Source organism: Benincasa hispida, chromosome 1, assembly GCF_009727055.1.
Source record: "Benincasa hispida cultivar B227 chromosome 1, ASM972705v1, whole genome shotgun sequence".
Classification (NCBI taxonomy): Eukaryota; Viridiplantae; Streptophyta; class Magnoliopsida; order Cucurbitales; family Cucurbitaceae; genus Benincasa; species Benincasa hispida.
In genome coordinates, this window is record NC_052349.1 from 35,103,317 (window position 1) to 35,128,187 (window position 24,871).

Here is a 24,871-nt window from a genome sequence, read left to right on the forward strand (position 1 = left end):
AGTGCCACTTGGCATGCTAATACATTGTTAAGTTTTCTAAAACAGCCACTTAGCCCACTAACCAGGTGATTAAGCTGAGTTCTTCAACCTAGCTTAATCGCATAAGGCTTGCGATCCTTTAAATCATTTCCCGCTCAATGCATGACTCTAGTCATCATCGCATAGCCTCTTAAATATTTCTGACTAAGCTTACTTATATTACCTTCCTTCATTTACTTCTTTAACCTTTTCCATTGCATAACACAATTGCCACTACTAACGCATCGGTCCTCTGTAGACTCTTACGCTAACTACTAAGCCTCCCGACTAGCACTTGATCGCGTATGAGCTAACTCCACTTCTTTCGTGGGCTTTCTCGTATTACGAGGTACACTTAAACATTTTTTTCTTTCCTATAAATGTTTGGCCGCATACCCCCTGGATAGACCATCGCATACATCAACATGCCACTATCGCATGGTCACCCTGAAAATTTCCTAAATATTGGTTCCTCTTGGCTCAATCGAGAGCCTTACCTTTCAACACTTAGAATATTTCCTGCTCTGAAATCTCACCCGAGAGCTCATCTTCTTATACTTTGCAATTTTTCTTTCTTCATACATATTGTAACACCAGCTTTATAGTTCCAAAACATTACAAACATCATATTAATCACAACTTAACTTACAATGGTGTTAAACACCTAATTAAATGTACTTAAGCATACTTAATTAATAAAACAAGTTCATGGGTTTATAATAGAGAGTATATAGACTTGAGATTTCAGGACGATTTGATCGAACATGGAATCTAGTCTCAGCTCTCAACACTCAATACGCCTCAATAGAATGGTGTATCAGAAAGGGGAAATAGAATCCTGTTGGACATGGTTCATTCTATGATGAGCTATGCTCAATTGCTTGATTCGTTTTGGGGATACGCAGTAGAGATTGTTGTTATAATTTAAACATGCTTAATTCCAAAAGTATTTCTGAAACACCCTATGAGTTATGGAGATGGCGTAAAGGTAGTTTATGTCACTTCAGAGTTTGGGGATGTCTTACATATTTGTTGGTGCAAAATCCAAAGTACTTGGAACATCATTCAAAATTCTGCATGTTCTTAGGATACCCCAAAGAGATGAAAGGTGGTTTGTTTTATGATCCTCAAGATAACAAAGTGTTTGGATTGACAAACGTTATGTTCTTAGAGGAAGACCACATGAGAGATCATCAACTTCGCAGTAATCTAGTATTTGGTGAAATTTCCAAAGAAGCTAAATATAAATCAACAAGAGTTGTTGATCAGGTCGATTCTTCAACAAGAGTTGTTGATGAAGTTGTGGTCTGTCACATCCTTCTCAAGAGTTGAGAATTCCTCGACGTAGTGGGAGTGTAAACCCCTAAACTTGTTTTACTAGTTAATTAAGTTTAAGTTCTCTTAATTAAGTGTTTAAGGTGTGTAGCATTAATGGAAAAAGTAAGCTAAGTATGTTTAATTAAATGATGTGTCTGAAATGTGAGAGAAGGAAAATTTTCTAAGTGTTACGGGTATATTCATCCAGATTGTGAACATATTCGACGCATAAAGAGTTGAGAATAACAATGGCAAGCCAAAAAAGGGCAAGAAAATATGTTAAGTGTGGAATGTTCAGACTCGGGTGAAGTAGAAGAAAGTTAACGTTCAGAGGAAGTAGAGGACTCTATGTGTTAGAGCTATGAGGTGCCATGTGGTCAGCTTTGAACGATGCGACAAAAGATTATGTGTTGAAAAGAGAAGGCTTAAGTGACCCCAAGGCCATGAATGAAGTTAAGATGAGAAATTCAGTTTAATTAACGAGTGAGAAATCCAAGTGGCAGCCTTATAAACGTCAATGAAAGGATAAGCATGCCAGGTGGCAATTAATTAAGTAAACTCTTTATGCACGCTTAAGTACAAATAGGCTTAGCAATGAATGAGACTGTTTTGCCAAATGTTTTCTAAAGTCTAAGTGAGTAGTGTTGCTGTCATCTGTAGAATCTGAAGGTTGAAAAGTTCTTGGCAACTAAAGGAGAATTTGAGGAATCTCCGATCAATTCTAGAGGAAATAATACTCAAATTCTAAGGTAAATAAAAGTTAAGATGTCTTTGAGCAATTTCCTTGAAGGGGGTGTAGTTTTTATGAATGTTAGAACTAAGTTAAGAAATCTGGAAGATTGAATCTGAAAATGATGTTGTGGATGAATAAGCAGGCAGCTGCATACGAAGAACAAGCAAGCAGCTGACCTAGTGATGTTATGCGTTGACTCAAACAATATAGTCAATTTATAACGAAGGCGCTTTGAGTACGTCACATAATGGTTTTACTTCGCATATATTGAGAAGGCGTTTCAACACTTACCCGAGCACCTTGAGGAAGGATTTTCAATTATTAGCCAGGTTATAAGGTAAGATGACTAAAGATAGCTGATGCGGTGAAGATAGCTTGATGCGTCGAACTTAGTTGTGATGTGATGACTATTAATATGCAGTAAAATTAAGTTATGCGTTAAGCTCAAAAGAGAGCTAAGTATACTGACCAAGTGATATTTCCTTTTTAGGGAAAACGCAAATAGGAGAGCGCGTACAACCCCTTGGAAAAGTAGCTTAAGACAGTGAGTGACAAGTTTTAATAAATGTTTTTCCAATGTTAGTTTTATGAATGGTTTTAACGTATAAGCATTTTATATGAGATTTTTATATCATGATTTTCTTCAACGCATGCCTTAAAATGAATGTTAATAGCATGATCCATGCTTTTAGATGAAGAATTTATTTATGAGTTTAGCATGTGTTTCCCAGTAAGCCTATGCCATGTTTTATCGCATGATGAAATTTATCAAGGAAATAATGTAAGTATACACCATGTTTTACAAGGCACCATAAGTTGATATGAAATCATGAAATATGATTATTTCAAATATGTATTTTGTATATATTTCTATATGTTTAAATGTTAGTGCCTTGTACAAACCTTACTCTAATGTTGGTACCGAAGATATGGTAAAGTACCTAGATTTCAGTGATGTTAGGGATCATTGACACTGAAGGTATGGTAAGGTGATCAAGACCCAATTCGGCTTTAGGTGCACACATGACTATGTTATTGACATTGATGAGATCCAGCAAAAGGGATCTCTCTCAACTAAGGTTATTAGGGATTGGGCAAAAGAGCTTTCCCACATGTTCAGGCAGTGTAGTGAAGTTTTTCATAAATATGCTAATGAGTTTATTTTAGGGTTTTCTTATATGATATATTTTTATGATTTCAATTCCATTTCTGAAACCCTTATTATGATTTTATAACCATTTCCTTGATAAACAAGTCCACATTAGTTATGATTTAAAGTATGTTTTATTTAAAATAGTTACTCAATGGGTCTTCTAGCTCATTCTTTAAAAATATTTTCCTCCCCAGGTAGTAGTCGACATCCCGAGGCCTAGCAGTTCTGCCAGGTAATCACTTCTCAGGCCCACAGAGAGCAGAAATTTAGGTGGCTCATCATGTTTTGTTATTTAATTTTATGTCCATGTCAAGGGAAAATGGTAGAGTTGTGTTAAATAGATGTTATGTTTGATTGTGGTTTATGAAAACTGTTATGTATGTTGATGTTGATATTTTTGGTCACCAGTAAATTATATGCTTAAAGCTGTTGCTAAAACCGTGTGTTAGGTTCTAGAGGATTATAAACTGCTAATCAGGTGTAACAGGTGCTAAGGATATAGGTTTTCAGGATTATGTTGGGCAATAGTTGTCATAAAAGGATTGGCAATTGCTGTCTTCACACCCCTTCTCGAATTAAGAGGGTAATTTGGGGAGGGGTGTGACAGGGAGGGTTATCCAATAGCTCAACTGTTATATGGGTTTAACAGAAACTTAGGTTGTCATAACTGATGATGGCATTAAGGATCCATTGACCTATGAACGGGCAATGAATGATGTAGACCGAGACTAGTGATTCACAGCCACAGACCTCGAAATGAAGTCTATATATTTCAGTTCGATATGGGAACTCATAGATCAACTGAATGGGATAAAACCTATTGGTTATAAATAGATCTACAAGAGGAAACGAGACCAAGCCGGTAAGGTGCAGATCTTTAAGGCTCGACTTGTGGCAAAAAGGGTTATATGTAGAGAGAGGGGGTAGACTATGAAGAAACCTTCTCCCTTGTTTCCATGTTGAAGTTGATTAGAATATTCTTGTCCTTTGCCACTTTTTATGATTATGAAATTTCACAAATACATGTCAAAACAGCCTTTCTGAATGACAATCTTAAATAGAGTATCTAAATGGCTCAACCAGAGGGGTTCATTAAATAGGATAAAGAGGAAAAAGTCTGCAAGCTTAAACGACCCATTTATGGGTTAAAAAAAATCCAGATCTTGAAATATAAGATTTAACACTGCGATCAAATCTTTTGGCTTTAAACAGAATGTTGACGAACTTTATGTCACAAGAAAATTTTCAAAACCACTGTAGCCTTCCTAGTGTTGTATGTTGATGACATCCTACTCATGGGAATGATGTAAGATTCCTAACTGGCGTTAAACAATGGCTAGTAACCTAATTCCAGTGAAAGATTTAGAAGAAGCTCAGTATGCTCTTGAATCCAAATCATTCGGAAGTGCAACAACAAAACATTAGCCATGTCTCAAGCATCATATATAAACAAGATGTTGTCTAGATATAAGATACAGAATTCCGAAAATGGTTTGTTACCTTTCAAGCATGGAGTTTATCTATCAAAGGAATAGTGTTCTAAGACACCTTAAGAAGTTGAGGATATGAGACGTATTTTCTATCCATCAGCAATTGGTAGTCTAATGTATGATATGTTATGTACACTATCTAACATATGCTATGCAGTGAGAATAGTCAGTAGGTATCAGTCCAATCCAGGATATGATCATTAGATTTTCGTTTAAAAATATCCTCAAGTATCTTAGAAGAACGGGGGATTATATGCCCGTGTATGGATCTAAAGATCTAATCATTATAGGATACACTTACTCTAATTTTTAGACCGATAAAAATTTGAGAAAATCTACATCGGGATTAGTGTTTACTCTAACGAAGGAGTATAAAGCAAGGTTGTAATGCTGACTCCACCATGTGAAACAGAAAAGGAAGTTGTATGGCTTAAGTTCTTGACGAATTTGGAAGTGGTTCCAAATATGCATCTTCCTATCACCCTCTATTGTGATAACAGTGGCGCACTTGCAAATTCTAAATAACCTAGAAGCCATAAGCGTGGAAAGCACATTGAGCGTAAATATCATCTCATCGGAAGATTGTGTAACGAGGAGACGTGATTATCAAACAAATAGCTTCGAAACACAACATTATTGATCCGTTTACAAAGGTTCTCACGACTAAAGTATTTGAGAGTCACCTAGTGAATCTAGAACTACGAGTTATGTAAATCTAGGGTAAGTAGGAGAAGTCATGGATATGTGATGCCCTAATTTATTTTATTATGTTTTTTCTCTCACACTCAACATGATATGTAAATAACCCCACTGGAGTTTTAGTGCAAGCAAGAATTTGTTGGATTTTATGTCATAAGACTCTTGGTTTGTAAACAATAAACATATTCTATTTTTTATTAAAGTTGTTATTGAGGTTTATTCAGTAAAGATGTTATTGAATATGTGAATTGCACTTAAAAACCCTAAATCTAATAAACTAAGAACCCTTGGCTATTACATGAGTACTAGAACTATATCTGGAGACATAAATGTGGATCAAGTTCGAGTAAATAGCCAAAACAATATATAGTATAAGGTAAGGTTTGGTACCTTATCCTGGAGACACTATGGATGCGACCCACTTTGTATTTGGTACAAATGATGTGATTCTGAATCGTTCATGTGGAGACATACGAATGGAGGCGTCCTATGCAATGAGTTTGCATAAGACCAAATCGTGAAATAGTCACTTTTACTTTATAACACCGTTTACTGTTAAGATTGACTAGTTCAATACGATGACCTAGATAACTTGATCTTAATCTTGAGCTAACTATGAACTCCTGTTTATTTGGGATTATTCTTTAATCTACATGGGTGAGAGTGGCCCGAGTTCATCGACTCAATAAGCGCCCCCCCCCCCTTTGGGATAAGATCGAGTAGATAGTTGGGGACATAGTCCTGCAAGATGGAATTTACTCTGACCCGATTCTAAGGATAGTAAATAGGTTGTTCTCTTAAATACTGACTCCAAGTCATGAACAAGAGGTCCCACCCTCTCATTGACTCGATAGGGACTCAGTTTAGTGGTTGAACCAACTGTAAGATGTAATTATAGAAGTAAAACGGTAATTTTGACCCAACTGTAATTACGAACAACATGTGAAGGATCGACTTACTAATCATGATTATATTGAGTGGACAGAAATATATCTACAGTGAGGAGAGTACAGCTACTGGACTATAGTGGAGTGCCTCGATAGTTAATGAATGTTGGTTAACTAGGTTAAAGAGTTTAGCTGGTTAATGTTGGATCGTTGGAGCTCATGATCTGTAGGACCATTAGGTTCCACTACTAGCTCATATCAGACTAAACCTTAGAACAGTGTGATGAGAAAATTTGAATTGTTCAAATTCGGCTTAGGGAGTAATCATTATTTATATTCGATATACTTGACGTTTTAGAGAGTTAGAAATATTTAAATGTGATTTAAATATTGCACACATGAATAGGGATTCATGTTTGGAATTGGTGTTGAATATTATTTAATATTATTAATTAAATTGTTTAATTCGTTATTTAAAATTGATTTAAAATTATTTAATATTTGATGTCAAATTATTATTAATTAAATTGTTTAATTAATTAAATCGATTTTTTATTATTTTTTTAATTTTTTTAAATTAATTACAATTAAATATTAATTATTTTGAATTAATTTATATTCTGAATTTTATAAAAATTCAAAATACTTGAGAAAAGTGAGATTATCCCACATTTTTCACTTTGGGCTTGTTCAACACCTAAAATTCCATTCAATTATAGTTAATTTTGAAAGAATTTTGTTGCCAATTTTTTCATGGATTTGGAGTGCATAATTTCTTCTTTAAAAGAAGAAACTTTAGCTGAGAAATGGTTAAACATTTTAGCTTTCGTAGCTCAAAATTTCTCTCACAATTTCTAAGCTCCAAAACTCTTTCAATCTCTTTTTTCCTTCAAATTCATCACTAATTTGGATTCCACAATCCGTTTTAAGACCGGAGAATAGCAAGGAAGACTCCAGAGGAGGTCCATGAAGTGTTTGTGATAAAAAAAAAAAAAAAAATGGGCCCTTATAAGTTATAATGGTGGGCTTATGGGCTTGAACAAATACAATAAAATGGTATATTAATATCGTGCCTTAACATTTCCACCTCAATTTTTCTTTCTTTGTTATCTACTTTTCACCAATTTTTTAAAAAATCAAGCCAAACTTTGAGAACTAAAAGGTAGTTTTCAAAAAGTTGTTTTTATTTTTGGAATTTGGCTAAGAATTCAACCATTGTATTTAAGAAATATTCAAATTATTATAAGAATTGTGTATAAAATAGACCTAATTTTAGAAAACGAAAATAAAAAACTAAATGATTACCGAGTGAAGCATAAACAGTTTGATAATATTTTTCAAAATCATTATTGCCTGGTTTCAAAAAATACGAAAATCGCTTTCAAGGATGAAAAAAAAACAACATTTTCCTACTTATATAGCAAATGTATCTAAAATTTAATTTTTGATAAACTTTCTACTTGATTAGAATGGTAGAGGTAGGTAGAAGTTAATTCAAACCTTCACAAACATAAAAAGAAAAAAAAAAAAAAAAAAAACTCTTGTTTTTATTGGTAAAAAATTTAATTGTGGTGTTTAAGCTTTCCTTATTTTCTCTCCATATTTGTTTAAGTGTATAAATAGTAGCTAGCACTAGCACCACTCACCACTGGCCCCTTAATAAGGAAATATTTTTGTGGGCAAGGACATTTCGAATTTTAAAAATCATACCAAACCAAAACCAAGAAGTTACAAAATGCAATAAACTCTACGTAAATGTAATTCAATTAATAAATAAATTTCTTTATTATTGTTCAATTTGAAAAAGAAAATGATTGCGAGAGTGAGACGTGAGAGCGAGTGTAGTAAATATCCGTACGACTCTGCGCGCCTTAACAGTTTTGAGTCCTTCTCAGCATCCATCGTATGAACTCGCTTTTCGTTTCTTCAAAGTCTTTCCTTTCAATCTCCACTTCTCTTTTCAATTTTCTTTCTCCATTTTCCCACCTACATTCCCGGAAAGTTTTAGCCATCTTCCCGGCAATATTCCCGCTCTGAAAAACGCTTCTTTCCCTCTTCCACTTAATGGGGCTTCCTCATTTCTTCCAGAGATTACTTCCAGCAGTCCTTCTGTTCCACATTCTCTTTCTCTTCGATTCTTCTTCATCCTTTCGGGTTCGTTTCCCCCTTCATTCCATGACCCACTTCCTTTTTCCTTTCCAATTGAATGTGTTTCTCTGTTTCTTCTTCAGGAGGGACGAACTTGTATTGTGAACAGAAACTGCGACGCCGGATTGCATTGCGAGACCTGCTTCGCCGACGGCAATGTCCGCCCCCGCTGCACTCGAATCCAGCCGATCAGTCCGATTTCAAAGGTCTGTAATGTAACAGCGCTCTGTTTATTTCTGTTTTTTCTGCGATTGTGGGTTTTTTTTTTTTTTTTTATTTTGGGGTTATTGGTATTTTTGGAGCAGGTGAAGGATCTTCCGTTTAATCATTACGCATGGTTGACAACCCACAACTCTTTTGCGAAATTAGGGGCGAAATCGGCTACTGGGTCTCTGATTCTTGCTCCCACGAATCAGCAGGACTCCATTACTAGCCAGCTCAATGTACGTTACCTTACTGTCTTTCCTTTTCTGCTTCGTTATTGTTGTTTCTTTCTCCTGTTTGGGTTGTGGAATATTCGAGCGAAGAGTAAAGTAGAACCTGGAAAAGGATATGTAACAATTCTGTAACGTTTATTGGGCGGGATAGCGGTCAGTCTTATCGTTCCTATAGTTGAAAATTACATCGGTTTTTGTATGTTCGGTTCACCTGCCCTGAAAGCGAACCTCTTCTATTGCTTATTGTCTCTAACTGGAAAGGCCAAAACCCCTTTTGTTTTTTCCCTCCTTCAACCTAATTTACTACCATTTGCACACTTTTTTCAGATGGAATTAAAATTAGAGCGAGTTTGTTCATTGTTGAGAATGTATTGATGTGTGTAGAAGCAAAACAGAAATCTTGGAAAATTAAGGAAAAATGTATGCTAAAAATGGTAACATCCCCTTTGAGAAAAAAATAATAAACTTTGTTTGGATTGGATTGAGTTGGAATATGATGATTAATGGGTCTTCAGTTGATATCTTTTCCAAAATTTGTCAGGATTCGCTGATCCAGCTAAAATTATTTTCTTAAAAAAGACAACATACTTTTTCTTTTTCTTTTTTTATTTAGAAAATTCTTTCAGAACTCTGGGCCTTTTTGGAGCTTTTTAACATTCCAACTAAATAATTAGTTTATGTACTTAAAATGCTGTATATTCTATTCAACTACTGACTACTGTTTTTAATTCAACGTGTAGAAATGGGTAAGTAGATAGAATATTATTGAAAAACTTTTCAGAAAATATTTTAGAAAATGACCCAAATGACCAGAAAATTCCTGCCTAAAGGCCTCAACTTATAAAGTTGAACTGAATTGTTCCCATATCTTGTATCATTTTAAACTAGACAAATTTTCTGCCCTAATAGTTTAATTGAATCTCAAAACATTTATTCAACCCAGCTGAAATAGGAGCTGTGGTGGCTCCAAAAACTGAAGGAGAAGGACAATTCCCCCTTATATTTGTCTCATATATATTCGCACATATAAACTTTACAATTTAAATGTTTTCCTTCATGCCTCCCTTTAATAGTTAGAATTAAAAATTATATGCATAAAAAATAAGTAAAGTTTGATTGAAAAATTAATGATCCTGCTCCGCCTGTGAACAGTTCTATTTGGAGTGCTAGCCCTGTTTTTAGGTTGCTTTATTTTAAATGAAAGAAACATGAAAATCTTTGCTTGACAGCCCAACTCAGCCGATATCTTGACCTAAAAAGTTCAGTAAGATTTTTTTCCACTACTCATATTATAAATAATGGTTAGGCGTGTGGTTTCTGGTTTATTCCTCTATTGTTTTTTCATTTTTGGTGCAAGCGTGACTCAGTCACTTGAATATGCCACTCTTTTTTGTCTTATTCATTTTCAAATAAGCATATGGCCTCTCTCTCTCTCACATGTTCTTGTGAATCTTTTGGTCCTAGTATGTAAGAGATTCTCTCTCTCATGTGCTGGTGATTTTTTAGTCCTAGTTCTCTATTTTAATTGGGAGGAAAGATAAGGGTCGCTTGGCAACTACTTAAACTACATTGTTTAATGATCTCTCTTTACTCTTGCAGAAGGCAATTGAGGTTCATGTTGCTATCAAGAATAAGCAACCCTGAAAGAATGATAAATCTTTAAGCAAAAGCTAGCTAAAAAAAGTTAAAAACTTTTTAGGATTGGTTTCATAACCTTTTTTGTTCTGTCTTTCCTTACCCAAATGAATTCGATCATGACAACTTTTTATTGGGTTCTGTGTGAACTGCTCAAGAGATGGGTGGAGACTAGACTGCACCAAAGTTTTTTTTTTTTTTTTCCTATTATATATATATATGGTTATATATGGTTCCTGGAGACCACCTTCCTCCTCTTTTATTTATTTATTTATTATTAATATTATTATTATTATTATTATTAATTTTTTTTTTTTTTGCCTTTTCTAATCTGGTTAAAATTTGAAAATGAAATCTAAAAAATAGTAGTATACATCCTTCTTTAAAAAGCAGAAAATTAAAGGCGGAATTATTGTGAGGCAGGGTCTTACTTTTGGAATATCTTGATGACCCTTTTAGTTTTTAACGAGAAGGAACGCGAGATCAATTTTAAGACAAAAGAAAAAATCATAATTTTAATGGGATTGTCATTTTTAGAGCAATTCGTAATCATATTAACAGTTTAGTATATTTTAGTGACTTTCACTTCAAATGAAGTGGCTTGATAAAAGTTGTGTGAATTAGATTAGATGGATACTGAGTAACTAGAATTCTCTACCCTTTGAACAATACTAGACGAATACGATACAATTTCGAATGTTTCTTCACCGCATATTGATTATTAATAAGCCTGTGTACTACACTTTTTGATGTTCAATTTTCATTTTGCAGAATGGTGCCAGAGGGTTTATGCTTGATATGTATGACTTTGAAAACGATATATGGTTGTGTCACTCTTTCGGAGGCCAATGCTACAACTATACAGCTTTTGTAAGTGTGCATATTGCAGACTGTTAATTTGGTGGTCTGAAAATTGGCTTGATATTCCTTCATTTCCTCGTTTATGTTATTTTGAACAAGTTCATGCAAATACTTTCAATGACCAGCAACCTGCCATTAATGTTCTCAAAGAGTTCCAAGCATTTCTTGAAGCAAACCCATCGGAAATCGTTACCATCATCATCGAAGACTATGTCACGTCACCAAAGGGTCTAACTAATGTGTTTGGTGCTGCTGGTCTGAGAAAATTCTGGTTTCCAGTATGGAGAATGCCCAAGAATGGTGGAGATTGGCCCACAGTTAGCGACATGATCCAGAAAAACCAACGTTTGCTCGTTTTTACTTCAAAAGCGGCAAAAGAAGCCTCTGAAGGAATTGCATATGTTTGGAAATACATGGTAGAAAACCAATGTAAGCTCATTTTCATACTTGAGTAGACTGAATAAAACTTGGAGAATCCAATAGCTTTTCTTATTGATTCAACCATTCCACAGATGGGGATGGAGGAATGAGAGCAGGTTCATGCCCGAACCGAGGAGAATCACCACCGATGAACACGACTTCAAGGTCGCTTGTAATTGTAAATTTCTTTAGAACTGCTCCAAATTTCCCTGAAGCTTGCAAGGACAACTCTGCTCCATTACTCAACATGGTGAACACCTGCTATAATTCAGCAGGAAATAGATGGCCTAACTTCATTGCTGTTGACTTCTACAGGGTAACTAACTACAAAACTAAACCATTAAATCAGTTGCTTCAAATTTCTCTGAAACTGATGACCGATGTATATACTCAACATAGTTCAATTTGGTATGAAAATATTTCAGAGAAGCGATGGGGGAGGAGCTGCCGAAGCCGTCGATGTAACGAACGGTCACTCTGTTTGTGGATGTCCAAACATTTCAACTTGCAAGGTTAGTGATTACTACTATACTACAATCACTATGGGAACTTCTTGCAATCTCTGAACATAGTTAGTTCGGAAAGCATTGAGAGATAAAGATTGAACGTAGAAGAAGATTAAGAAAACAAATGAAAACAATGGCATTGAAACTGAAAAATGGTCTAGGTAACCATTTTTCTAGCATTTTAAGATGTCAAAAAGTTTGGTTTTGATGGATCATCATACAGGAAAACATGAGATTTGGGGCCTGTGAGTTACCTGAGGCAATTGATGCAGCAACATCATCATCAGCAGCAGCAGATGTGCAAAACAGCTCCGCCGAATCAAAATGCAGATTAGCTCAATTGTTTGCTTTGACGGCCACATTACTTGCTGCACTCTTTCTCCTGTCACTCCAGGAATTTCATGTTTAGGATAGTTCTTCAATACCCTTTCAAGTAATTTAAAGGTTTTTTTTCCCTTTCCTACATGATAGATGACTATATGTTAAAAAGAACTCGGAAAAAGTTCAAAAATATTTAAAAGTCTTACAATGAAACTGCCAGTTTGGTAGTGGTTTTAAAATGATTAAAATTACTTCGATATATATCTTTGATTATTTTGTCGCTTCAATGTTTTACTTTGCACTTTTAAATGCAAAATTTTTACGGTCAAAATTAGTTGTAAATTATTAAAAGTAAATTATGGACTTATTTTAAAAATGATAGAAGTGATTTTAACAATATCAAATTACTTCCAACATCTTTTTAATCATTCAAAATCAATTTAATATTCTATTTTACACTTTTAAACTACTTTTTATACATGATTTTGAGTGATCAAAAGATATATTTGAGACTGATCTTGAATCTAACAAAATTGATATCGATCATTTCAAAACTACGGCCAAACAAAATTTTGGAAGGACTCTCAACCCCAAAGTGATTCAAGTTCTTAAATTTGAAAATCGTACTTGGATTTTAACTTACATTTTTTTTTTTAGTTCATCTAACATCTAATATATGTCTAAACCATTTGAGCTATGGTTCGCTATCTTATGAGATTTTGCATTTATGCAATTTTCGTCATTGTGTTTGATTTTGAGGAATTGGTGTAAGGTCACATTTACCCCGACTATAAAATAATAAATCAATGGTAATAGAAAAGGTGGGTCAATTTGATTGTTTTTTGTGTTGTTTACTTATGTTTTGCATTTGTATTAACACATGAAACTACTTCCAAATTTATAAGGGGAAAAAAAAAAAACCAAACTGGTTGACAAACGTGCTCAATTTAATTGCGTCTACCATTACCATTATTATTACTGTTCTAAAGAAAAAATTATGAATTTTGACACATTTACAGTTATCGTTATCATTTAACTATCAAAGGTAAATATAAGAAAATTCATAATTTCAAGTAAACACAATCCAATTACATTTATAATTCAGATTCATTACAATTGATCCATAAATGAGAACTCGTTATAATTATACCAATTTTTATTACAATTTGGTAAACTTGACCAAAGTTTCTCCACCAACCATGTGGATGAAAGGAATGCAAGTTAAAATAACTCTTGTTCAAGAAATAAAAAAAAATAAAAAAAATCTTCTGAATTTTTAGTCACCAACCCATTTTGTCAACATACATTTTCCTTGAGTTAATTCTATACAAGTTGAGGTGACAAAAGAATATGTTTTTCCCCATTAATTTTTGCTAAACAAATCATTTAAAAAGAATTAAAAAATTTTGAATTTCTTTTTCTTTCTTTCCTTTCCCTCTCTTTGTTTCCTTCCCCATCGTCGTAGCCACCCTTTTCTACGCTTAGATTTGGAACACCGACCACTACCGCCGTCCTTAACTACATCCACCGCCCTCCTCCGCCGTGGTTTGGAATGCCAACAACCACAACATCGCGTAGAATTAGAATGATCGGTGTCAGCCACCACGCCCGTAACGCCGGCGGCATCCACCACCTCATTATGAACTTCCGAAACGCCATTGTCGACCAACCCTTCTTTTTCATGCAATTTTGCAATGCTAACAGATTCCTTCTTTCTCCCTCTGCACATGTCTAGTGTTGGTAGCCACCCACAGATCTGGAATCCCCAACCTCCTTCCCTAGATTTTGGACTCCGGCGGTGTTGGCGGCGACTACCCTCTTTTCCCCCAAGTTTGAAACACCGGCAGCAACCACCTTCATCCTCCTGGTTCAAATCTGAAACACCAGAATCCACAATTTCCTCCTGGTTCAAATCTGGTTCAAATGTCTCCTGAATGCTGCCGGAAGACGCATTCTCTTCCTTACCGGCAGACATCTTCTCCTCCGTACTTTGAACTGGAATGTCGTCGGCAGCCACCTGTTTTTCCTTGCCGTCATCTGGAATGCCGTCAGCCACTGCAATGCTCTCTTTCTGAGGATCTGGAATGACAGCAACAACCTCCTCCTTTTGAACGTCGGGAGGCGCCTTTTCTTCTTCCTCTCGATGATTTGAAGCATCAACGGTGATCCTTTCCCCACACAGAAAAAACCTAGGCAACCATCCTCTTGTGCAGATCTGGAATGGCCAACAAATTCCCCCTTGAGTAGATTTGGAATGCCATTCCTCATCGGCAGCAACCACCTCCTCCCCCTCCGGCGGATCTGAAACAGAGACAACCACTTTCTCTTCCCTGCCTGGATTTGGAACTTCGGAAACCGCATTCCTCCTCCGCCCGCAGATGTGTAATGTCGGCATACATTTAAAACAACTGCAGCAGCCACCACTCCCTTCTTTCTGCAAATCTGGAACGTCGACGTTTGAAGAATCTTCAGACGCCAGCGCCTCCTTCTCGAATGTCTTTGGATTGTCGTCCACTGTTTTCCTCCCTGCGCAGCAGATGTGGGATTGGAATGCTTGTAAGCATTCCACTGAATCGCCCTCTTGCTTGTTTACCTTATCATTAGCCACTTCTTCTTCTACCTCTGGAACATCAACAACCGCCTCTTCCTTGCTGGCCACCACATTCCTCCTCCTGCAAATCTGAAACGCCGGGAAACATCCACATCGTCCACAACAGCAACCACTCCCCTCCTCCTTACGCAGATCTGAACCGCCGACGACGACGACTTCCTCTTCCTTCACCAAATCTGGACCACGATTAGCCACTTCCTCCGTCCGCAGATTCGGATCGTCGGTAACCGCTCCATCCTCTTTTTGAAGAACAACTATGCTTTTTCTTCTCCCGCAGATCTGGAACGTTGGGAAACACCTGCAACCACACCCGTCCTTTTCGAGAACATCGCTGACAGCCACCACCGTCTCCTCCTCCCGCAGATTCGAAACGACGGTAACAACCTCTACCTCTGAACCATTGGTAACCACCTTTCTCTTCCTTAGAGAGAGATGGAATTTTAATGCACACTCCCGCCGCGTAGATTTGGAACTTTGCCAACAACAACAACCAGCTCGCGCAGATATAGAATCATCCACAGCCTGCACTCTGTCCTTCGGAACATCGGCGACAACTGCCCCACCATCCTCTGACGAATCAAAAACGACGACAGGGGTCCTTACAACGGGGCGATTGCCATTAACAGGTTTAGATTTGGAATTGGCATCGTTGCAAGAACCTGAATGACCGACTGAGTTTAGCCATTTAGTGAAAGTGGGCAATTCCTCCATCTGGAGGTTCCTCCGTTGGCGGGGCTTCCTTGATTTCGGTTCTTCCATTTGCTTATCAGTGGTCATAAAAAAATCGACCATGGAAGAGGAAGAGGAAGAAGAAGAAGAAGAAGAAGAAGAAGAAGAAGAAGAAGAAGGAAACTGAAAGAGAAAGAAGCAATTGGCAATGGAAAGGACTCTGAAAATTGGGAATGAGGTTCCCACATTCTGACCTCTCCACAGCCAATAATTCCCTTGGAAAATAGCTTCAGAGGAGAGAGAATATTCATATTTATTTTCTATTTTTGAAATGCCACGCTACACAGAATTACTTCATAACTCTTTTTTTTTAGTTAAAAACAAAATTTTAATCCTTTTCCCCGTAATTATCAAAAACAAAAAACAAACAACTCTCTCCAATGCTTTTAAAAGTTAACTTTTACACACGTTTCAAAATTAGAAATTTCAATGTGCGTTGACCTAGAAGAATATTTCACATCATCACATCAATTCAAGTCATAGAAACCCTGTTTTAAATCTTAATTTCAACTTAAAAAAATATAAGCCTATTTTTTAAGAAGATTTTCAAAATTAAAAAAAAAAAAGAAAAATAATTTACACAAAAAATAATCTTTTTTCAATAGAGGTTATCGAAAGTTTATTAGTGTCTATCAATAAAACAAAATGATAGAAGTTCATCATTGATAATATGCGATAGATATTTATAATATTTTTTTGTTATTTCTGCAGTTTCATATTTTTTTTATTGGTGAAATTTTTCCTTTTTTTAACACTGTGTATGATTTTAGTTCTTTTTCACTTAAATATTTTAATGGTAAGAAAAATAAAAAATATATTTTATAATTAATAATGTTGTTTTTATTAATGTATTTAATTGAGTAAGTTGAATTTATGGTTTTAATTTTATGGACTTGGGTTTAAACTAAAACAGAGGATGAATAATGTATTTTATTAGTTCTATTTCTATTTTTCTAAAAAAAAAAAATGTGACTAATTTGGGTATTATCGTCACTCACAAGACAAATTTGGTAATTGTGTTTTCTTTTTAAGAATAATAGGAAAGAGTATTAGTTGGTTCTAATTTTAGTACAAAATAAAAGGTTCTACTTTTTGATGTATAACATTTTTTAGCGGGATTTGAGAAATTTTCACGTTCTAGATTGAGTGTTTTTTTATGGCTAGATTTAATTGACTTATTGAGCCCTTTTTTAGGGGGGAAAAAGTTTTGGGTTAAATGGTTATAATTAGCATTTATAGTTTATAATTAAAATAGTCATTATGATGGAATAAAATCATAATAAATAATCTCCGGCGTGTTTCTACCCATCCATAAAGACTATTTATAAGATTTTTATCAAATCATAGAGACTAACTTTTATTTTTTATTTTTTAATTCTACAACTAAATTTATAGTTTAACCAATAATTAAAAAAAAAAGTTAAAAATATCATTTTGGTCATGTAGTTTAAAGTTTGTTTAAATTTAGTCTCTACTTTCAGATGTTTAATTTTAGTAACTAAACTTTGAATAAATATTAATTTTTGTATCTACTACTAGTTTATTGTTGATTTCTTAAAAAACTTATATTCTCTACTAGTATTTTTACTTATAAATTTTGAAAATATATTATATATTACAATTTTTTTTTGCATGAAAATTATTATTATTATTATTATTTTTGAAGTCAATTTTGATACAAATTAATTTTAAGAGACTACATTTAAGAATTAGACTATGGACCAAAATTGGACTGAACCAAGGGAGACACCGTACCATCAAGACTCAAATCTGAAACCCAACAATGCAATTATAGATTTGAGAATGAAACCTAGTAGTAGAACATTCTTTCCTTCGCTCGGGATATTTCAATGTTAATGATACATTGAACGTTGTTTGTTGTAGTCGTAGGGCTCACCATAATTTCCTTTCCTTGTTTCTTCTCCTTTGTTATTTTTTCGAGTATTTTTTCTGTAATTTCTTCTCTCTCTTTTGGATCCTTAATGCTTTCAAGTGTCAAAGTGTTTCTTGCTTCATCTAAGAATACTACATATTCTTTTTCTAATCAAGTTTTAAGTGTCAGTGCTTCACCTCGCTCTTTTTCTTTTTCATTCAAAGTATGTACGTTGTTGAGCAAGGTCCTTTGGGGAGTAATCTTCAATTCATTTGTACATTCTTCTATTTGAATCTCCAAATTTTGTTGAGATGTTGCATCACTTTCTGTAACGACCCTAATTTCTAGTATGTTTCTAGGACATTACTCTATGCATGCATATGCTTGGCAATACATTTCTTGAGGAATATTTAAATAAAAGAGATAAAATTTTTATTTCATTAAATAAAGCTCAAATAAAGAAGGAAGAGAATTCCACAAAAAAATTATCGTTTGGGGTACCTCTGACCCAACTTTAAAATAAATAACAATTAAATGAATCAATAAATGCAATCAATGAATGTTCATAAGTTTCTAAAACTCCTAACTCCTAAACTAGACACTAGTGCATGAAACTTAAGTGTGGAAGCAATGACTCGTCCAAATGGCCAGGTCACGGATCTCTCTTGTCATTCGCCAATCTATCTCCACCTTTACCTGAAAACATGGAAGGAAAAGGATGAGTATATAAGTATACTCAGTAAGGGACTCACTATCGGGCCCACTCCGTGATTTGTTAACCTTCCCATCAAGGCACAAGTGTACAATCACATCGTAGGCATAGGCATAGGCATAAGCATAAGGAGCGAACACGAAGGTATGCTTTCATAAGTAGTGACCCCGGAGGCACAATCATAAACATAAGTGGTGGTCCCAAGGGGACACAACACATATGCATAAGGTGGGCCCGAAGGCTCACAACATGCGATGTGTATAGCCCAATGGAAGTGCTAACAGTCACTACAATCTTATACAGACATAAACATACAACCAAGGTCATAAATCATGCTAAGATCAACATAACAGTTTACAATTTATCCATCCATCAAACACTGCTAGACCATATAATAGCAACATTCCATGACATAAGCGTAAGCTTTCAAAATTTTCATCTAACCAACAGGCATATCAAGGCATCTCATACTAACGTAGGAACCAGTAGAAACACATGCTTGGGTTTGAAGGCTAACCGATAGTAAATCACTTACCTAAGTTTTTTACACAACGAGGAAGTTCAATGCAAGCACGATAGCAACGAAATCCCACACACTCGAAACGAACTCTCAACACTTCAAATGAGCAATCTGACCTTCCCACACAACAATATCAATGGTTTGAAACAAATCACAGCAGCACAACCCATCCCACAAATGCATTGAAATTGCATCGACTTACTAAGAGTACCGAACTGCCCCAAACGAATCTTCACTTCCGTTGGAAACTCCCTTCACCACCATAAGTTTCTGAATTCAACCACAAAATTTCATGGATAAATTAGATTTGACCCAAGAATAATCAATGACAAACGGCCTACCAACAGAACCCGAAACTTACCTCAAATACCAGAATCTGACAACTGGCAGAGTTGAGGAGGAGTGACGCCGGCAAGGAAACAAAGGCTCTCAATAGCAAAAGATGGTGGCGACAGAAATTCGGTAGCGCGATGGCTGGACCAGGTCGGGCGATGTGGGCTGAGACGTCGGCATGGACGGGCGAACTGCAAGGATATCAATGTCCCTTATCCTCAGTTGGTGGTAACCTAATCATAGGCCAATCTTGGAAAATACAGTAGCTCCTTGTATCTAGTCAAACAAATCATCAATCTTGGGAAGCGGGTATTTATTCTTGATGGTTACTTTATTCAATTCCCTGTAGTCTATGCATAAGCGTAACGATCCATCCTTTTTCTTTACGAATAACATCGGTGCACCCCAAGGAGATACACTAGGCCGTATGAACCCTTTATCAAGCAGTTCCTGAAACTCGACCTTCAGTTTCTTCAATTTGGCCGGAGCCATTCTGTACGGATCTTTGAATATGGGAATAGTGACTGGCTTCAACTCGATCACAAAATCAATCTTTGTGGGTGGAGGCAAACCTGAAAGTTCTTCTAGAAACACATCGGGGTATGCTCTCACAACTGGTTCTAAGGTTAAAGAAATCTCAGTTTCCTTGGTGTCAACTACGCTAGCCAAGATACTTCTGGTATTTTGGCTAATCAACCTCTTGGACTTCACAACTGAAATCACCTTGGGCAAGACTACAGTCTTGGCCCCCTTGAACTTAAAGTTGGCTCCCCTATGAGGGTTAAATATCACTTCCTTATGAGAACAGTCTATATTGGCATGATTGACACCCAACCAATCCATGCCCAAAATCACATCAAAGTCACGCATGTCTAACACTATTAGGGTCACATCAAGAGTGTGGTTCGCCATTTCTAACTGACAAGCTTTTATCTTTTCGCTTGCTATCATAATTTCTCCTGACAGAGTAGACACTGATAACACATAACCCAAGGGCTCTAAAACTAGCATAGCATGCTTGAACAACGATGAAATGAAAGAGTGAGACAAGCCAGAATCAAATAACACTAAAGCATAGTGCCCCAAGACTGGGAGCATACCTGTCACTACTGTTCCAGAATGCTCAGCTTCTCGGCGGTTGGTGGCATAGACCCGACCATGCTACTGCTGTCAATTTGAACTACCTTGATGCGAACTCGAGGGCTGACCCTCTGTACTTCAGAACCAATACTAGGGTATTGGTCCGCCGTATGCCCTACATGCTTACATCTAAAGAAAGTCCCTGTGTCGATCAGACAACGTCCCTAATGACACTTCCCACATGACTTGCACACCGGTCTATCCCTTCAGACTCCTCCTGAATGTGCCCTAGTGACCTGTCTGTGCTTTGAACCTTCTGCGGAGGCCTCGGTGCTTTCTGTTCACCTTTCCACTTCTGACCTCGAGTAGATTCTTTCGTCAAGGACATTAGAAACTCTATCCCTGAGGGACAACCCACACATGCTGTCGTTCAAAAAGCTGTTGCATAGGTGGGAAGCTCAAGAGCTTGCACAATACCTCGCACCCCGTCCCAAAGTCCATGCACAAATCTTTTAGCCCTTTTTGCTTCAGTGGACACTAGATTAAGGGCGAGGCAAGATAGTCTGTCAATCTTCTCCTCGTACTCCTCTACTATCATGGTCCCCTGCTTCAGATTCATAAACTCAGTCTGCTTGTTATACCTCATGTGAGTAGAGAAGTACTTCTCGTAAAACCGCTCTTTGAACTGGTCCCAGGTTGCTTGGCCCCCACTAGCTTTTATCATTCTTTCAACTGAGCGCCACTAGCGCTTGGCATTATCAACAAGAACAAAGACAACACATTGCAACTTCTGCTTTTCTAGGTACTTCATGTACTGAAAAATCCCTTCCACAGTGGACAACCATAACCTTGCTTTAGTGGAGTCTTTTAGAGACCCATTAAATGTCGGAGGTCATCCTTCTTGAAGTTTCATAGATATCCAGCGTCCAAGGAAGAGCCTTCCACAGTGTGACTCGGTACCCTAACTTGATTCTGAACTTGTGGTGTCGGGGCCAGCGAGAATGACACTTGTTGTGACTGTGCGTGCTGAGCTATTTGCTCAGCCACAATATCCCTTAGTTGCCCTACCACAGCTTGTGTGACGACATTCCCAATAGTTGCAGCCATGGCAATGTACTCTACTGGAATCTTTGAGGAGGACGATCCTGGCGGGGGCACAATCGAAGTTCGAGGCCCGCTCCTTGGTCTAACCCATTGCCAGATTAACCTAGAAGGGTCAAGAGGCAACGAGTCCCGCCTTCTTGGATTTGCACCTCAGGGTCTTGTACGTTAAGGTTCTGCTCCCCAACTACATTCTTACCTCGACTGCCGCTTTCTCTAGTTCGTGGTGCCATACCTAATAACCACACGGAATGCTTAAAAAAACGCTAGCAGGGAAACCAGTCAAAATGACTGTACAACAGGTAAAATTTCATACATAATTCCCTAGAGAACTTTAAACGACATACTTGGCGATGACGAGAGACACATTTATGGCCATAAGGAATAGTTTGGACTCACGATGTAAGTCAGTGTACAGAACCTAAAACTTAGGCTCCGATACTAACTGTAACGACCCTAATTTCTAGTATGATTCTAGGACGCTACTCTATGCATGCATATGCTTGGCAATACATTTCTCGAGGAATATTTAAATATAAGAGATAAAATTTTTATTTCATTAAATAAAGATCAAATAAATAAGGAAGAGAATTTCTAAAAAAAGAATTTACCGTTTGGGGTACCCTAGACCCAACATTAAAATAAATAACAATTAAATGAATCAATAAATGCAATCAAGGAATGTTCATAGGTTTTTAAAACTCCTAACTCCTAAACCAAACACTAGTGCACGAAACCTACGTGTGGAAACAATGACTCGTCTAAATGATCAGGTCATGAATCTTTCTTGTCATTCGTCAATCTTGTTGGGGTTGATGCCCTAAATCTCGTAGGGTCCTGTAGTTTGTAAACACATGTATGAACATATTTTTGATATAATAATATGAGATATTTTATTCATTACAGTCTATGAAATATTAGATATTTTAGTTGCATTAACCACAAACCAATAAACTAAGATCCCTGGTTGTTTATGTAACTTAAGCATATATGTGGAGACATACAAGTAGATCGTGTTTTAAGTGATAACCTAAATGGTCTGTAGTATATGGATAAAAGAGGGAAACCTTATCCTGGTGACGCTACGAATGGGATGCTCTATACAAAGGAGTTTGTATAAGACCGGACCACGAAATGTTTAGTCTCGTTATATAACACCATTTATGTTGGGTTTTATGTCCTGAAACTCATGGTATGTAAACAATGGACCTTATTCTGATAATTCAATAAAGGTGTTATTGAATAATTCTATTGTTTAAATAGAAATCCAATAAACCTAAAAGTCCCTTGACTATTGGATGAGTACTTAAACTTTATGTGGAGACATAAAGGTGGATCAAGTTCGAGTAAATAGTCAAAATGATCTATAGTACATGGATAAGGTTGGGTACCTTATTTTGGTAACACTATTGGATACGACCTGCTCAGTAGTTGTTGCAAGGAGTTGTAAAGTGCTACAAACGGAGTGATCCTAATTCGTTCATGTTAGACATGAGGAGTGAGGGTTTCTTCGTGCAAAAGATTTTGTACAAGATCGGACCACGAAATGAGTCATTCTTACTTTATAAAGCTATTTACTATTTAAGACTGATTATTTCAAAGTGATGACCTAGGTAACTTGACCTTAATCCTGAGCTAACTATGAACTCCTGTTTATCTGGGATTGCCCTTAGATTTGCATAGGTGAGGGTTGGCTCAACAACGTCAGCTCAATATAACTACCATTTCAGGGGTAAGACTAGATAGATAGCTGGGGACATAGGGTGCAAGAGAGAATTCACTCCTACCCGCTTTAGAGATGTAGAGAGGTTGTTCCCTTAAGTGTTGATTCTAGGGCTTGAACAAGGGATCCTGCCCTCTCATTTGGCATGAGAGAGACTCGGTTTTGTGATTGGATCACAAAACAATTGTTCATTAGGGGATCAGTGGGGACTTAAGAAACAAGAGGTAATTTTTGGGGTAAAACAGAGATTTGACCCAGCCGTTATTACGAACAACCTGTGAAGGGTTAACTTACTAATCATGGTTATATCAAGTGGACATAATATATCTACAGTGAGGAGAGTTCAACTATGGGTTTTAGTGAAGTGACCCATTAGTTAACGAATCGGGGTTAGATCGGTCTAATGAGTTTAGTCGATTAATCTCGGATCGTTAGAGCCCATGATCTGTAGGTCCATGAGGTCCCTCTACTAGCTCAGAAATGGATTAGCTCTAGAGTAGTGTGATAAGTTAATTTGAAATGTTCAAATTAGAATCAAATGGAATTGGAGAAAATATATTTAAATATGATTTAAATATATGAAGATGAATTTGTGTAAAAATTATTTAATATTGGATATTAAATTAATTAGAATTATTTAAAATGTTTAAATAATTATTTATTAATTTTATTAGAAAATTAATTTGTAAAATTAATAAATTTTGATTTTAGAAATACAATATGATTTTAAAATCAAAATAATTTTCGAAAATTGAAAAATTACACAAAATTGAAAATGGGTTTTTCATCTTCAACTAGCTTACATGGAACCCACCTTCTTCTTTCGTTTACTCCAAGCATGAGCTGCATTCCATGCAACACATCTCTTTGCATGATAGTCTTCAATATATGGAAGAGATTGAGTGAAGAAAGGGTTGGTGAACCGATTGAATTTTTGCTAAAAAATTCGGATGAAGAAGGTATTCTTCAATGGGTTGATAGAGTGAGCTTTCTAAAAAAAAAACTTTCTTAACAAGAATGCATCAACAAAACTGCCATTCCATATAGATCGTCGTCGCATAAACTTTGAGGAGAATGCTCTCCATTAGTTTTCCAAAGCCAGGGATTGGTCTTCCGATTGGAAAAACATTGCCTAGTGCATCAAAATTTCCTATTTTAGTTTCCCTTTTTTGTTTGTCTTTACGAGTTGAGTAAACAAATAAAAAAGCAAACAGATTCTGAATTTCATATAGCTCGAATCATTCTCAGATGCCCCGAAAGGCATCATTTCCTTGTTTGTTGGGTTGGTTATATTCCCTTTGATTTCAGCTTATTTTGAGTCCCACAACTCAATCTAGAGCACCAAAAGGATAGTAGGGAAGATCTTGTGGTGGTATACACAAGAATATTGGAGGATTTTGCAACTAGAAAATGAAGATTTCAATGGTTCGGCCAAGGTATGTACATGAAACCCATTATACTCTATTTTTAGCATTTTTTTATGTCAAAATTAATCAATTAGAGTGCTTATGGATCCTGATTTCTTCCGCTGCGTAATGGTGTTGATCCAACAATCTATGACAAA

At 36.2% G+C, this 24,871-nt stretch overlaps 2 protein-coding genes across 2 annotated transcripts; one reads left to right on the plus strand and one right to left on the minus strand.

The window, feature by feature from the left end:
• Positions 1-8,139: 8,139 nt before the first annotated feature.
• Positions 8,140-12,891, plus strand: LOC120089315 (PI-PLC X domain-containing protein At5g67130-like). Its single transcript, XM_039046753.1, has 8 exons — positions 8,140-8,451; positions 8,529-8,651; positions 8,751-8,888; positions 11,289-11,387; positions 11,504-11,807; positions 11,891-12,114; positions 12,224-12,310; positions 12,528-12,891. The coding sequence occupies exons 1-8, from the start codon at positions 8,362-8,364 to the stop codon at positions 12,711-12,713; spliced, it is 1,251 nt and encodes a 416-aa protein (XP_038902681.1). The 5' UTR covers positions 8,140-8,361; the 3' UTR covers positions 12,714-12,891.
• Positions 12,892-13,759: 868 nt separating this feature from the next.
• LOC120072275 lies at positions 13,760-16,231 on the minus strand. Its single transcript, XM_039024720.1, has 2 exons — positions 14,540-16,231; positions 13,760-14,500 (listed from the first exon to the last, which is right to left on the minus strand). The coding sequence occupies exons 1-2, from the start codon at positions 16,026-16,028 to the stop codon at positions 14,022-14,024; spliced, it is 1,968 nt and encodes a 655-aa protein (XP_038880648.1). The 5' UTR covers positions 16,029-16,231; the 3' UTR covers positions 13,760-14,021.
• Positions 16,232-24,871: the final 8,640 nt, after the last annotated feature.

What these genes read in the sequence shown, in the direction of transcription:
- LOC120089315 (XM_039046753.1), top strand. Translation starts at nt 8,362, where the DNA reads ATGGGGCTTCCTCATTTCTTCCAGAGATTACTTCCAGCAGTCCTTCTG. An exon ending in ATACATGGTAGAAAACCAAT is followed by an intron (nt 11,808 to 11,890) that starts GTAAGCTCATTT and finishes ACCATTCCACAG; the next exon opens with ATGGGGATGGAGGAATGAGA. An exon ending in TTGCTGTTGACTTCTACAGG is followed by an intron (nt 12,115 to 12,223) that starts GTAACTAACTAC and finishes AAAATATTTCAG; the next exon opens with AGAAGCGATGGGGGAGGAGC.
- LOC120072275 (XM_039024720.1), bottom strand. Translation starts at nt 16,028, where the DNA reads ATGGTCGATTTTTTTATGACCACTGATAAGCAAATGGAAGAACCGAAA. An exon ending in TCAGGAGACATTTGAACCAG is followed by an intron (nt 14,501 to 14,539) that starts ATTTGAACCAGG and finishes CTGGTGTTTCAG; the next exon opens with ATTTGAACCAGGAGGATGAA.